This window comes from Manis javanica, chromosome 6 (genome assembly GCF_040802235.1).
Source record: "Manis javanica isolate MJ-LG chromosome 6, MJ_LKY, whole genome shotgun sequence".
In the NCBI taxonomy this organism is placed as follows: domain Eukaryota; kingdom Metazoa; phylum Chordata; class Mammalia; order Pholidota; family Manidae; genus Manis; species Manis javanica.
In genome coordinates this window covers 74,576,617-74,593,411 of record NC_133161.1, presented here as the reverse complement: position 1 = coordinate 74,593,411, position 16,795 = coordinate 74,576,617, and the positions used below count along the sequence as shown (strand labels likewise).

At 36.7% G+C, this 16,795-nt stretch overlaps 2 protein-coding genes across 2 annotated transcripts in view; one reads left to right on the top strand and one right to left on the bottom strand.

Annotated features, from left to right (window-relative positions):
- ZNF804B (zinc finger protein 804B) overlaps nt 1-16,795 on the top strand; it is a 541,824-nt gene that overhangs the window by 16,409 nt on the left and 508,620 nt on the right. The gene's annotated exons all lie outside the window — the stretch shown is intronic.
- On the bottom strand, nt 14,826-16,639 carry TEX47 (testis expressed 47). Its single transcript, XM_017647980.3, has 2 exons — nt 16,507-16,639; nt 14,826-15,798 (listed from the first exon to the last, which is right to left on the bottom strand). The coding sequence occupies exon 2, from the start codon at nt 15,626-15,628 to the stop codon at nt 14,867-14,869; it is 762 nt and encodes a 253-aa protein (XP_017503469.3). The 5' UTR covers nt 15,629-15,798; nt 16,507-16,639; the 3' UTR covers nt 14,826-14,866.

Here is a 16,795-nt window from a genome sequence, read left to right as displayed (position 1 = left end):
TATTATTCTTCAGCTCTGTAGGTCAGAAGTCCTACAGAGATCTTATTGTGCTAAAATCAAGAAACAGGCAGGGCTATCTTTCTTTCTGGAGGCTTTAAGGCAGAATACATTTCCTTGTCTCTTCCAGCTTCTGGAATTTGCCTGCATTCCTTGGCTCCCACCTGCCTACGTCCATTTTCAAAGCCAGCAAGTTCTTCTCCAGCTGCCATCTCTCTACTTCTCTACAACTGGGGAAAAACTCTGCTTTATAAGACTCATGTGATTAGATGGGGCCCACCTGGATTCTTGGGGCTCCTCTCCTCTCAGGGTCCTTAGTTGTAATCACATCTGAAAGTCCATTTTGGCATGTGAGGTAACATTCATAGGTGCTGAGAATTCGATCATGGGCCATCTACGAGGGCCATCGTTCTACTTCCCACACTTCAGAATTTTAGATTCATATGCATCTGTGGTTATTCACTGGTAAATACCTCCCATGGACACCTCAAACACATAATCTCTAACACTAAACTGATCTTCCAGCAAGTGTGTTCTTCCTGGTTGGGGACATCATCTGCATCCACAATCTGAGCTTGCAGTTTGAAAGTGTTTTTCTTTAATTTCCCATCAAATTGGTAAATCTCATTTTAATTCTCAAATATTTCTCCACTCTACACCTGCCCTGCACCTCTCCTCCCACTCTTACCTCCTGCCAAGTAATGCAAACATTTTCCTTTTTCCTGAAAACAGAATACTTCCTGATTAACTGTACTTGGCATTGCGCTAGCTGGTGGAACTGCTGAGGAGAATGGGGTACCATGTTATCTGCCTCAGTAGAACTTAAAAGTCTAGAATAGAAAACACATTAAACAAATAAACCTGTATGATAAATGTCCTGGAAGAGGACATTTCTGATCTTTCAGATTATGGCTTATTTTTCAAAATTTGCTGTTAAAAAATGTGTATATTTAGAGAAAGGCTGTCAAGTTGGCTGATTTCAATGCAATCAATGTGTATAGGTGCACTGTCTTGGGGTTTCAGCCCCTGGAAAGTTCGCTATGTATTCAGGGTGACCAAAGAAATGACAGTAGAACGTTTCTTTGGGGTGAAAGGGTTTATTCCCTGGCTTGTTCTCCTGGCAGTAGGTTGAACGCTAGTGTCTCTACCTCCGCCTGGAGCACTGGGCTGAGCTCTCTATATAGTGCAATAATAGCTTATTGCCTACAGGTGTGGAAGCAGTAGCCTACCAACAGGCCAGCTACATCATCAGGTGGTTTAGGTTCAGTGAGGATCCTGGCCATAGGAACCCTAACTTCCCCACATGCCCTTTCTCCTGATTCTAGAATATAAAGATGAACAATAAGACTGCCGTATCACATGTCAAATATGGCAACATAGTTACCGGTAATCAGATCAAGCTAGAATAGCCTTTGGAGCTAATCTTCATCAGTTATTGTCTAAATGGGGTGAAACTGTGTACGTGAGGCCCCCCATTAGATTTAATAGAATCAGAATGCCTGCGGCTGGGCCTGAGACGTACATTTGAAACAAGCAACCCATAGTGTGTTGCACAAATGTACAGGATGAAATTATCGAACCTCTGTCAGCTCACCAATACTCCCTTTATTTGTAATCCAGAGGCCAGAGGCTGAAGCTTTTATGATTTGCTAACTCTATCCTCTCCTTTTTCCACTGGAAACTCCTGCAGGATGCTCTTCTCCCTGAAGCTCTCCCAGTGTCATAAATACCTCTCTAATGCCCAGTTCACAGTCACAGTACCAGGTGGGAGGGAAGCCACTCATTCTATGTCAGACAAACAAGCCTTCATATGTTGTCTTAGTTAATTCTTAAATCAACCCTAAGATGTAGACACTGTTATCTTCCATTTTGCAGAGGAGAAGAAGCTCCGCAATTCACAGCTACTGAGTGACAGAGAGTTAGGGCTTGGATCCAGAACCTTCAGATTCTAGAGCTCAGGTGAGAAACTGCTTTACTGAGAATTAATTATTCTGTCTCTGCATCACCATGGATTTCACATTCCTTTATTACAACATAATGGCATTTTAATTGTCCACATACCTGTTTCTCTTTTCTTGAGCCTCCTGGCAATAAGGTTTGTGCTTTCTTCATCCAGGTAAAAGCCTGGGTGCTTCAGGATTTGTCAATTAGTAGGCACTCCATGAAACTCTGTCCCTTGGGTCATTTCTTTATTCATTTATTCAATTTTAATTGATTAGAGTGGGTCAAAATGGAAATATTAAAGTAAAGGTAAAATTTGGGTGTGTACGCATACCGCAAAATCAGAGGATAAAACTTTGGCAAATTTTCCTATGTATAGTAGTCAATGTATAGGTATAATTAATGTTCAGACTTTATTAAGTAACTAGTGATAAAAACTCTCATTATTAACAATTATACAAAACCATAAAGGCACGTTCCAAGAATCCAAAAGCACTAAGAATGCATTACAATTCAAACATGAAGCAAACACTTTAAAAAAATGTTATCTCACTTAAACTGCAAATAACATTATAATTTTTCAAGGTGAAAACCCCAAATTATCTCTCTTCTTAGGAGGAAATAAAAATCTGTGTTTTGTTCCCCTTATCATTATGTACTCTTTCTTATTTTGTCATATACTAATTCTGCTCCTGGGTAAGAATATTAAAAATCAATTTATGTCTGTCAGGCAATAAGACAGTAGTGTTATTACCTTATTCCTTCAGGTGCATATGATTAGACAACCGATTTCTTGTTAGAAACATATAATGGAAACAAAAATCCATAAAACCAACTTAAGTCCATTTTCATCTTATTAGAATTTGAGTTCTTTGAAATAATAATAATAAATCCCTTCATAAGTATATGAAAGCATTTAATTGCCATGGTGGGTGATTTTCTAATGTTCATATTATTATTGAAGAATATAAGTAGTGTATTCATAACACATATTAATAAAAGTTAATTAACTGATCAGGGTCCAGTTGTCTGAACTGGCATTTAAGCATTTATCAAAGGTAGCTTGGATTCTTCCAGAGAATATTAGGAGTAGCAGCAAAAGCATGCAGAAGGACTTGCCATGTACTTTACCCTGCTAGGAGATTTTCTAAAATATCTCTTAGACTACTGGATCCTTGCTGCAGAAGGATTATAGCAGCACTTTGACTAATTGGCCTGACATCCCTGAGGTCTCCCTAGAGTGTTGGTCAGAATTCAAACTATCTTATGTCCTTGTCACAAAGTTTATTGTCATAACTGCATTCTGGAAACTGCAAACATGGAGAGCATACTCTAAATACTGATGAATTCAGCAAGCATTCATTGAGTTTCTGGTTATTTTCATATATAACTTACCTCATTTAATATTTGGATGTTCATTCAGTTTACAGGTGACAAAACAGAGGCCCAGAGAGGTTAAACAGTTAAAATTCTCAAGGTCAGTTAGCCAGAAGAGTATAGGAGATTTGAACACAAATTGAATGTGAAACCTGGAATTCTTTGTATGTGTTACTTTTTAAAATGTTTGTCAGGCTACTAAAGAATTATTTGCTTCACAAGGAAAACAAAACAAAACCCCAAACCACTTTAACTGACTTGAGCAAAAGAGAGGAATTGATTGTCAGAAAGACTTCACAGGTAGAAAATGCTACCAGGCTTTCGTCAGGACTGGGAAATGGAATCAGGAGCTGAGGTGACTCTTTATCTCTCGTGTTCCCAGTTAGCTCATCTCTGTTTCTTACTTTAGCTTCATCATTTGTTGTCTTACAAATGGGCTTTTTCTGCCCTTGGTAGAAATGACTAGTCCAGCCTGTGTGCTGTGTGTGTCCATGTAATAGAGCAGGAGAGTGGGGGGGAGAAAGAGAGAGAGAAACAGAGAGAGAGACAGTGGGAGGGAGGGCGGCAGTCTCCCCAAGTCTGTGACCCTGACTCCTCTAGAGCTGTGAGAAGTCACTGAGAAAGGAGCCTGGGTAGCTTTTCAGCTGGGAGTCAGAGTGGAGGTAGGGAGGACGTGATTGGTAGAGACACGGTCTACATCATTCATATAAAGCCTTTCTTGTCCTGTACTTGTTGAACTTTGATGGTGAAATCGCTGGCTTCCCCACTTGATTGGGAGCAGTTTTATGTATCTCAGTTGGTTTCTCTAGATTAGGTTAAGAGATGTATGTATATACACATAGGTATATATATGCATATATATATATATTATATATATATGTATACACATATCTCTATAATTATATTCCAGATATACACATATGATTCTATTTATGCAAGCATTTTATTCCTGTTAATCAACTGGGAGTCATCTTCATCAAAGAGAGATTTTGGTGTCTCATCTATAATGCAATAGGGAAAATATTGCCTTATTGTCATTTGTGTACTAATTACTCGTACTTATACAACTATCATTTGGTTAATATTAGCAAGAACCAGGTAGTGCCAGAGATAAGAAACAGTGCTTCTGTGAGTAGAATGTCCTTCCCCTAAGCTGCAGTGTCCAGCTGCTCCGACAGGGCACAGTCAACCTGAGTGAACATCTGCGGTGATAGCCATGGGAGAGTGGCTCTCCTAAGAGTGATCCCACAAAGCAGATGTTACGGACAAGAGGAAAACACCACACTCATTTCAACTTAATATTATCTGAAAGCCCTAAACATCTTTCAGTTTACAAGAACATTTGCTACTTGTACAAGGTCAAAAGTGACAATGTCAAACCAGTAATTACCTCCCCTCGTATGTGGTGAAAGGAATACAGGAACTGCTAAAATCATTCCATAAAAAAGATGAATATCGAGTACATTCATGGATGATGTCCTGGTTCAAAAACATGCAAGGTAAGAATTTTGTCTCTTCAACTCATCACTCTGCTGTTCACCCCTAAAAATTCAACCCAATAATCATGCGGCTAATACCCCAGACATTAAAACACTTCAAGTTTTTGCATGTTGTTTTTGCTTTGTAAGACTGTGGAAATTAACATTTAGAAATGTGTGGATTTTTGAAATATTCCATACTGAGAATAAGGCAGTAGAGGTGGTGTCTTAATTTCACCAGAGGGAATAAGAAAGACGTGGGTAATGTCTTGCTCCTGCCTTCCTATCAGTCAGCTATGTGCTTTATTTATTAAGTCTTGTTTCATTTTCCTCACCAAAGGCCTCGGCTGGAAGAGACAATATCTAAAGCTCCCCGTGTTTTAAATTTACATGCTTTCTTAATCTGAAATATCTCAGAAAGATGATAGTCATGTTTCTTACCAAAAAGTACATTTTCAAAAGAGATGCAGATCACTGTTGAAGGTGGGTGATGAATACATGGGTTCATTATATTCTCTTTACTTTTGTGAAGCTGTTTGGATAGAGACAGAGAAACATAGCTGCAGAGAATGATGACAATGATAAGAAAATTCCACAAGGAGTGGGAGAAACTTGATTATTTCTTCCATCCTAAAAGCAGGGTATATTACTTTCATGAGTCACCTAAACATGAAAGGTGATATAAGCAATAGCATGCAGTAGGAAGCCAAAATAGGGAAATTGAAAAACCTGTGAGTCACTTCAGTTGAAATGCTTTATCATTTTGTTGTGAATGCCACATAGATGTACTTATAGTCAAATTTAATGAATATACATTACAGAGATAAATGGTTCATGAATTCACCATCATTTTGGATGATGCATTATTGCTCTTTAAAATCATTAGTTTGGAAAATTGAGATTTGACTGTTATTTGCAATTTCCTAGTATGCCCTCACTGGGCAAAGAAGGAAGCAATCTGGATAAGAGCCAGATTTCAGAGCAGAATTTACAAGTGCAATGTGGTTGATCTATAAAGGAGATAAAGCACATGGCATCCTCTGTAAACCATAAAAGTTTGACCATGGAAATTCCAATGGAATAACCCACAGTTGGAGCTGTAACATCAGAGATCACACGTACTGTAAAGTCACTTTCTTCATAGCTAGCTTTCTTCTAGAGATGAGTACAATTATTTATCTCAACACACGTTTACTGAGGAAGTCTTCTTTTCTAGAACTGTACAAATAGTCACTTGAGGACCTTTAGGTATGAGACAGGATCTTTTCCATTCAAAACTGGACAGAGCTCTTTTCCCTTCTGGCTGTTATGGGACCTTTACTCTCACCTGAAAGGACAGATTCCTTCCCGGAAACAGGATAAACTGGTGGTCCTCCTTTCAGTAAACATTGTAGGATCTTAAAAGAGCCTTCTGCATTCCTAAATGGAATTTGCAAATTCACTAACAACTAAACAGTCAAGCTTTTAGAAATACTGTTTGTATTTTGTTTTCTGTTTCCTCACCCAGTTCTCACATTTCAGCCTCCTATCCTTTGCAAGTCACCTATAATTTCTTTGGTAGCCCTTTACTTACGTGAATTTGAGACAAATTAATGTTGCTAAATACTCTCTTCTCTACAAGTGTTCTTTTCTCCTGGCTTCCCTGGCACCATCCGTGTCACTGCCATCTCTCAGGTGTTCATCCTGACTACTTCCCTTCCTTGACACTCTCTACTTTCAGTCAAATAGCTGACGTAACTGGATTTTTGCCACCTCTCTCTATTCTTGTTATTTTTGTATAGACTTCCTTCCATCTTTCCCTCATTAGTGTAATAGCCTCCTAAATGTATCCAGTCTACTTAGGTCATTCTCTTCCAGTCTCTTCTCTCAGTTCAAAGTGGTCCTTCTGTAATATCTATCTAATCATGACATTGCTCTGATTAAAAAACAGCTGGGTCCCATTTCAGCTGAGATGAAGTCATGCTACTGATGTAGCTTTGCATGTCTGTGTAATCTGGTCCCAGGCCCACCTATCCAGCTCATCTCTATTGGCTTCCTTTGTCCTTCATGTCCCACCTTAGAAAAATTCTTTCAATTCTTGCAGCACACTGTGGATCTTCTTGCCTTTAGGTTTTAGAACATCTCTCTGATAGAGTATATATATATCCTCACCAGGAACATTCCCCTCCTACTCTTTGCCTTTTATTTGGCTCATTTCTATTTAACTTTGAGAAATCCTTATTTATTCCCTCAAAGGCAGTCCCTAGTCTTCTACGGTTGGTAAAATTAGGAAACTACTGCAACTTGCATATCCATGATATTACTATTATAATTCTTTAATTTTCTTTTATATGCCTGGGGTAGAGGGAGATAGAAACTGCATGCTCTCTAAGGTAGAAATTATGCTTATTTTCTCATGATTGCATTGTACCCCTGGGCCCCCATGCCTGAAAAAGTGCCTGACAGTTTTTCAGTTCATACTTGCTGAATGACTAAAATTAATGCAGGAAGAGAATAAAATTCAGTGTGTGTCATGTTGTCCCACAACCAATTGAGAAAAACAGGGCAAGCCATTTCAGTATAATGCAAGGGCATTTTTATTTGCAAATGGAATAAATGATATACCAGTGAATTTGGGGAGAGCCCCATGGAGCCTTTTATGTGTCTATGTGACCCCTAATATATGACTGTACATATAGGAGGCAATCAATAAACAATTATTAAATTAGTGCTTTGAATGCCTTTTATTTGACTAAGGGGTGGAATTAAACTCAGTGAGTGCTGCTTGCTTTATTTCTGGCTCCTCTGAATGCAGATTTGAGATTAAGGGGAGCTGTAGAGGTGAATATCAGACTCAAGTTAATCTTTAGGGCAATTTCTCCTTTAGCTTAATTTATCAAACTGTTTTCACTTTTATTTCCTAGAGGTTACTTATATCAGAAAATACATACTAGTACTTAGCCATTTCTGCAAAGTGTGAGATTCAATATAATGCAAGTGCTCCACATCATCCAAAGATATTAGTAATGGGGAAACCAAACAAAATTATTCCAACCTGATGCATATATGTATATAGCTACATGTCAGTAATTTAGAGCACAAGCTTCCCCTACAGACTTTGTACTCCTTGTGTATTTCTTACCTCAGGAATGGTACCATTTTGTTTAAAAAAACTAGAGGCCTAATATATTTGACAACTTTCCCTCCTAAATAACCTATGGTTAGTTATCTCTTGATTAGCTCTTAAACTGGTCCTCTGAGATCCATTTCTACAGTCGCTAATCTATACCAAGCTATTGTCATTGGTTAGAAGACTTGTAACAAATAAGGAGTCCGTTTGTACCAACATGTCCCCTGCCTATCCATTCTTCACTCAGCAGCCAAACCAATCTGATTATGACCTGTTTAAAATCTTCAGTGGTTTCCCATAAATCTTAAAAAAATGCTCCATTCTTTACTGTTTCTTTTGGCTGCATAGTGTTCCCTAACTTGCTATAAGGAAGTCTTGATCTAACAGATGCCTGGCTTTTCAGCTTCCCATCCATCTTTGCACTAAAATGGATGCAACCAGGATAGATTTTTTGAAAGGAAAATGTTGGTATTGCCGACAGTTAATCTTTGAAAGTGTGGGTTACTCAGTCATTCAGACACTGAGCTTCAAAATTTAAATAGAAGCACTTTAGTCCTATTCTCTCTGCCTGATTGTAAGATAGCATAGTCTTTCCTTCCAGATACATTTTTGGATAATATTTCAAGGGATTCATAGACTTCTTTATGATGGTTGTAGATTCCATAATGGAGATGAATGAAGACTTAAAAAATAAATTAGTGTTAAGAGTAACATAATGAGTTAGTAATAGAGTACATATCAAAGGTCAGTCAGCTCCCTTCAATGCTCTTTTCACTTTTTCATGATTTTGGCTAGAAAAGAGTATATGCTCAAGAATTGTCACTGCAAAGAAAGTGAAAAATCAAAAAAGCATTACAAGATGTGGTCTTATCTACAATAAAGTAAACCATGTTGTAGAGCAGCAGTCTATTATTTTTGCTGTCAAAAGCAAAATATAGCATAAAGTAGGAAGAGAGAGAGAGAGGAGGAAAGTGAGGCCTGGGTGAGAGATCCCGGAGGAGGTCATTGCACTAGACGCATTTTCGTGAAATATAAATATGTTCAATACTCAGACATGTAATTCTTCCTCCATTAATCAAAGCTTTACATTTAATGTACTATTTTAAAAAATTCTATCTTTAAAAATGGCTAAATATTTTAAAAACAGATCAGGAAAGTGAACTATATAATTAAAATGGAATCAAATTTACACTTTTGTAATAAACTAACCAAGTGTAGATCATAGATAACTGGTCTTATCAAGTACAAATCTCAACAAACATATAACTGTGGCTAGTGAAACCAGAACTTGAAGAACATAAAGAAAACAGATTTAAAATATGGAATAAAGATGGTATATCTTACTACTAGCTTGCTCAGATGCTCCAACAGGAAAAAGTATTTTTAATCCAATGAATTGGGAATGAGATCCTATACTTGGTTCAGTGAGTAGTAATATGTAAATATGAAAGTTTGACTGACTCATTTCCGGGAGATATCCTTAGTATCCTTCCAAATTAGAGTGGAATAATTTATTATGTGGGTAAAACTGAAGACTTAAGATCAACTATTATGTTTTGACCTATCTTAAAGAGCTTTATGGCGATGGCCAAATCCCAGTGACTCATATAGGAACATTTTAATATATTGAAATTTCTCAACCATTTTGATAAAAGTAAAATTAACCTTATGGAGACATTTTTAAAGATATTTTGAATGACTCCTTTTCAAAATGAGGAACTAAAGATACATGTACCAAAAACTGCCATGATAATTGCTTATGAGTTGCTGGTGGGGAAATGACTGGAACAAACAGCAGCATGACAGGAGAATGGCGAGCATGTGGTTGGGTACCATGTACAATAAGGACAGGAAAGGGTTTCTCCAGTTTGCCAGTCTTCCCTGTAATTTGATTGATAAGCAGAATTCTGCTAAGAGAAGAGAGGAAGTTAAAGGCAAAGAGCAATGGTCATATTGGGAGAGAACAACATGTGAGAAAAAAGAGCTGTGAGTATGAGATGAGGCCCCAGGAGCTAAGTAAGCATGCATCAGAGATCAAGGCCTTGCAGATCATAACACAATCTTGCTTTTTAATCCTGGAGGTGAAATGGAAGTCACTGCAGAGTTCTGATCCAAGGAATAACATTTACTGAGTGCTTACTGTATGCCAGGATCTTTATACCATTACTTCATGTAACCCCCATTCCCTATCTTACAATGTAGATACTGATAACCCAGTCATTTTGTAGTTGAGGAAACTGAGGTGTAAAAAAGTAAAGAAACAAATATCAGCTCTACAGAGTTGCTGATACACTTTTCAGTACAGCTGTTTGATATCAGAGGTGGCTCTCTTTTGTACTATACTACATTTATCTTTGGTAGGAATATTATGTAGACTAGAAAAAGAGGAAGAAGAGAATGGAGTGATGGAGATTCCTAAGGAGGGCACAGAAACCAGACCAGACACTAGAAATACTTATTGAGAAAATGGGTGGGGCTTGGATTGATTGTTGGTCAGTGATAAAAATGGAGAAAATTAGGACAATATCTAACTTCTGACTTGGAAACTATGTGGAGCACGGTCCATTTTATAGCAACAAGGCGTTTAAGTAGGGGAACAGATTGAAGGAATGGTGGTGGCGGGAATGACACATTCTACCTAGAGCATGTGGAGATGGAGATATGTGTGGAAACCCAATGGGACATCTCGAGAAGGCACTATGTGAGGAATGGAAGGGTGTGGTGTAGTAGTGAAGAGAATGCTTAGAATTAAATACAGACTTCTAACCATGACCACAATTAATTTTGTTAAGTGGGAAAGTAGAAATAGGGCCCTACTGTTACCAACTCTTGTTTATACTGTTGGCAAAACACTTTATATCTTTGGGTCTCAGAATCTTTATCTGCAAAACAAGGGGAGTAGAGCAAATATTTGAAAGGTACCTTTGGGAGTTCTTTTAAATACATAAAAACTATGCACTATTTTTATTATGTAAGTCCTATCAGCAGGTAATCTGGAAATTTACATAATTGACCACAGGGGAGAACTCTGATTCTATGCTGTCATTTTTTCAATATGAAATAATCTAAAAGTACTTTGCTGTATGAAGTTGGTGATAGGCTGCTTCAATTTTTCTTCCTCTTAGAAGCTGGATGAATTTTACTGCTAGAAGTATGTTTAGTTGAGTTGAAATGAGGTTTTGTGTTGTTGAAGATTTGGTAAGGTCCTTGAAGGTAAAAATCTATTTGTATTAAGCAATAATTCTCCACAAAGAATCCAGGTACCTTTTTAGCTAAAATAAAGACAGTAGAATTTTCAAATTCACCCTGGTGGGGGGAGTTTCTTTCAAACTATAATCTTCCTGAAAGTCCTTGGTTACTCTGAAAAAAACATATCAGCACATCAGTCTATTGCCTATCAAAACAGGATTGGAATGACACCAGCCAAACCACTTCAATGTTACATGTTCATTGAATATATATATTTGCTATATTTTCAATCTTACATGAACATTGAATGTTAAAATACTCATTTTCTGTTTGGGTTTACTTCGGGACTCTGTTTTTATGTAAAGTTTTATTGTAAGGAAGTTATGACTCTCATTGAGTTGAGAATTAATTTATGAATCCTTCTAAGGATTAGTGAGTCATATTTTTGGAGTTTATACAATTAAATTACATTTTTAAGGTATAATATTTCTTCATTTTATCAAATGTACCCAAACGTACACAGCTAAATGAGTGTTGTCCCCTTTGATATAAGTAAGTTTATAGGAATCTCAATAATACAGCCTTTCCTGAAAACATTTGTTTATTCCCCCTTAGAGTCAGTGTCATACTCTTGATATTCAGAGACAGGGAATCTTGGTTTGAGAGTGAGTGTAGTATTTTAAAAAGCAAAACATTTCTGTGAGTGAAGATTTAAGGTATTAAGGTCACCAATATCTCAAATACCTTCAGTATCTTGAAGGTATTAAGGTCACTATACAAGTTGGACTGTATGTATTATTTGGGAATCAAAGAACTGTATGTAACTAAAATATTTAAACTTCCTTTGATTTACAAACTTCTTAATTCATTTGTCTTAAAGAGTAACAATGTTTCGGCAATGACATCACTGGAATAGGAATAAGTCTTCAGGTAACTACTAGAAAGGATTACTGTCATTTGAAAAAACTCACTCTAGTGTGTTCGCTAAAATACATCTATTACTGTATAAGTAGTTTATTTAGTCTCTTTGTGCTTATTTTCCATTAATTTTCACAGTTGACATTTCATGAATCCTTCACATATACAATAACAGTATCTAAGTAAATCGTTAATATTATCATTTAAATATTTTCTATAATATCCTCCAAAATGACTTTTAGAGTTCCTTTGGCTTAATTAGTTAATTTTCTATCAATATTTCTCACAACAGATAGTATTCTCGACCAATAAATGATCTATGCCAGGCAGTGTGGAAGATATGCATCTTACTGCACTTGTATAACCAGTGACAAGCACAGTCCTTGGCCCCCTGGTAAATATTTACTAGTAGATATTTAGCAAATATTAGTTTCATGAATGAATGAATACATAGATGATATGAAATTATATATATATTTATAAATAAATATAATAGATGTAATTATTCCTTTTATAGATTATTAATAATAGATTATTATCATTCACCCCAAACACCTAGTGGTTTAAATTAACAGCAGTCATTTATGTTGTTCACAGATCGGCGATTCATACAGGGCGCCACTACTCCCCCCAATGTCAGCTGGGCTCACTTGAAATCCAGGGTTAACTGAAAGGGTACAGTTGACAGGTTCACTCACTCACTTATCTAGTGGTGAGTCTGGCTGTTGGCTAACACCTCAGCTGGGGATATCGATATCATCTGGAAGACTGTTTGGACTGCTCATGGCATATTGTTTAGGTTCAGAGAGCTAGGATTCCGGTGATCAAGGCATGAGCTTGGCATTTTTAGGACCCAGCCTTGGAGGTCACATGGGAGAACTTTCCTTATATTCTGTTGGTCCAGACGGTCACAAAGGTCTGCCTGTCTTAAAGGGGAGGGGCTTCGAAGCCACCACCTGATGGGAGGAATGTTCAGGTCACATGTAGGAACAGCTCGTGGGATGGGACACATTACAGTGACCATTTTTGGAAAATACAAAGAGCCATACTTATTTATGTATAAATGTCATTTTACTTATAAACCATACTTCTATTCAGTAGCTAGCTTTAAAACACACTGTTCCCAAACAAAGTTCACCCTACTATTTGGATTCTGTTCAATCCAATGAACATTTATTCTTTTCTCTTTCCTATTTCTGTTTGTTCTCTGTTCTCAAATACATTTGTCTGCCCTTCAAACCTCTCCTTACATCCATTCAAAGCCTAGACCAATGCTTACTTCTTATTTTCTCCATTTTTATTTATTTTTATTTTTGTTTTCACTTTGGCCTGAAAAGTATTTACTCTTACCTCCAATTCATTTTGTCACTGAACATTTACTTTCAATGGGTGCCTGTGTCTTTCTCAGTTCAAAGAGTAAATAGCACATTACTGACAAATATTAGGTACATAATACTTGCTAAATTGATAAAGGTTTGTAAATTACATGCTTTTTTTGGCAGAAAAATTACTTCTCATTTTACCTACAATATACTCTTTCTGTTATTAAATTTAAATGTACAGAAATTCAAGCTCCTCCAAAAGTGAGAAATGCCATTCTCTGTCTACATCTGTATTACCAAATTTAAAAACAGGAATGATCTTTCCTTGAAATTTATTCTGATGTGAACAAAGAATGACCAGTGACCTGCTTATTACAAATTTGAGGTTCACACCGAGATTGCTTCCCCCATCACAAAGGGACTGAAAATCAAATAAACAGTAAAAAATAAGCTAAAATAATGTAACAGTATTTCTTCCATTAAATCCAGTCTGTTTTACAAGATATGGAATTAATTTTGTATAAAAATCATTGAAGTCAAAATATTAATGTGACTTTGTTCCAATAAAGTATAAAATTTTTAATGCAAAAGTGCACTAATCTTGTGTAAAGGAAGGGGGAGGCCAACTTGAAATAGATCACATAGAAATTTCACATAAATTTCTTTAGAGGAAGTAAACTGAAAACAACCAATTTGTTTATCTTAGTGGAATCATTTATAAAAAAGTTTTACAAGTGAACAGGAATCATGTCTTCTGTGTACCCTGTCTTATCCCTAGCACCTGGCAACTGTCTGTCACGTGAAAGGTGCTCAATATATGATTTTGCATGAAAAAATACAGTGCCTTCCTATGATATATTTTCTGGTCATTTCAAAAACCTATTGTGTTCTTTAGTTTTATAGTGGTCTTAACATTCTTGATTATGGAGTTCAGAATATGTGAGCTTTGGAACCATTTTCAAAGTTTAGGTTTTGTTTTCTGAATTCAGGACTAATATAAAGATTATTCCTTTACTTGTACTCTTAAAGGATTTTCTTTTTTATTGCTAAAATAACGATCATATGTTATCATATTTACTTTTACTCCAAACTAGGTTCCAAGTGACTCAAGAGTAGTATTTTTTTCCCCTAAATTTTGTACTCAGAACAAAATGATCTTTCATAAACTTTGGTCCTGTGTGCTGACAGCTGCTCATTGACCACTGAGAGAATGAATGAGATTCTGAATCATGAGTTTGTGCTTTTTCATCTATACTTTTCTTTAAAAATTTGTCATTCCATCAAAATGATGTTACATTTAAGAATTTATTATTAGATTATTAACCTCCTCTGCCTGTTCAAATCATTTACTGAACTTAATATCACAACAGTTAAAATTTTATGTTTAGCTTAACATACTCTGTAAAGATTACTATATTACCTTTGTGTATGTTGTGGTGTTCTGATTCTTTTTTGAAGAGTAACTTTAGAAATATTTTCCTTTTATTCCTTTATTTTATTCCTTAAGAGATTTGATCACATCCTCGCTCTCAATCCTAGAAGCGGGAAGGAGTGGGCCATACCACCTCAGAATCCAAAGTCACATGTATGGGCTTATTGTACATGTTTATGAAAGTCTCTGGGTCCATTAATTCTTCAGATCTGCAGAAGTACTTTACAGTTTGTTCTGGGAGGAGTAATTCAGGTATGAGTTGGTGCAAGTTATCACCTGGTCCTTTAGTTCCCACTTTAACCGTTTTAAAAAGGTGGAGTGCCAGTTTATGGATTTGGGTGAGAAACTCTGTGGTGACCTCTTCTAGGGACTGTGACTGGGTCACATCATCAAGATACATGACTGACCCTTTTATTACTGAAGCATGCCATTGCATAAACAGTCTTGTTGGGATGTTATGGGACACAACTATAATTTTCATTTCTTGGATGAAAAAGTCCGTTTCATTCTTTTTATGGTTTAGATAATCTAAAAGAATTTGGTAAAGAGTATCACTAGAAGACTCAAGGATATGCACCATGGAAGTTGGGTATATGAGCAACAGTCCTGTCACTGCTTCTCCTAGGTGACGCTTCAGAATGGACTGAAACACTTGTTCGTAGTATTCAGCAATAGCCTTTTTTTCTGTGTTTGGTGTTATCTTGGCCACTAGAAACATCCTATGAAGAAGAAATTTCTTCATCTGTAGTCTTTGCTTCTCTTCCTGAAAATGCAAGTAATTGGTACGAGGAATTTGAGGCATTATAAGAGATTCAAATGCAAAAGACCTTCTGTTGTTTTTTTGGGAAGGGCCTGAGAAGGACATGATGAGTCCTATTTATTCTTCTAGATGATTTGTTTTTAAATTATTACAATATTTACATTATTAGGATACCTCTTCAGTGATGAACTTGTAAAAGAAAAAGAGTTTACTCAGTTTGTCAAGTACTAATGAATAGTAAACTCCTTCCACAGGTTTATCGATAAACTGTGTCTCTGAAATGAAAGAGGTTAAAATAAGACTCAAATCATAGAGATTTTAAGTTCACAATGAAATAACACTCGCGTCCTAGGGAAAAGGTCTCCAATGAACTGGGCAGTGGGGAGAAAAGAGAACTTCAGAGTAATTCATGCTTTTTTGGTTTACATTATTATTATTTTCTCCTTCAACTTATATTGTCTCTCAGTCCCATCTTTGAATCGCTCTTTTCTCTCTCTTGCTGTCTCTCACAACAGACACACATACACACACACACACACACACACACACACACACACACACACACACACATACACACACATACACACACACATGAGGAACAGAACTGCTGAGGGTCACTGATGGTAAGTAGCATTGGTACCACATTAAAATAAATGTCTTTTCATTTATGTACTGGTGATGACAGAGTATCCTTAATTTGTCAGAGCTTAAAAAAGTGGCATTTTTATGGTAATCCCCAATTTCTTTTATAAATGTAACCGGTCAGTAATTAAAAAAAAAAATCTGGAGATCTCTTAAGTCCTAATTGGCTTATTTAACCTTCGCTGAGAACATTAAAAGTTAATGGTGTTGCTTCGGTAATAACAGTAAATTTCGAAGTAACTAGTTTTGATTCTTTTTTTCTCCTATCAAGAAACTCAGAAATTGTTCCTTTTCTCTTTTTTGGTTGTTGTTATAGGTGGTCAAATAAAAAATTCTTTTACTTTTAACATGTCTTGTTACAAATCTCCTTTTCTTCCCTCTAGATGAACTTAACACTTCTTTCTTCAAGTGCTCCGCCTTTCCCCTGCCCTCAAGGCCCCGCTTGGCCTGCAAGGCTCTTCCAGCTGCCAGTGTGTGGGGCGGGGTAGCTGTCCTGTGTTCCATTCTGATTGCCATGGTGCCTTAGTGACTCGGAGTGTCGTTGGGGTTAAAGGGCCGGAGCGCTGCCCGACTCCCATATCTCATTTCATCACAGTATCTCAAGGCGCTGAAACATTTCTGTAGAGGACG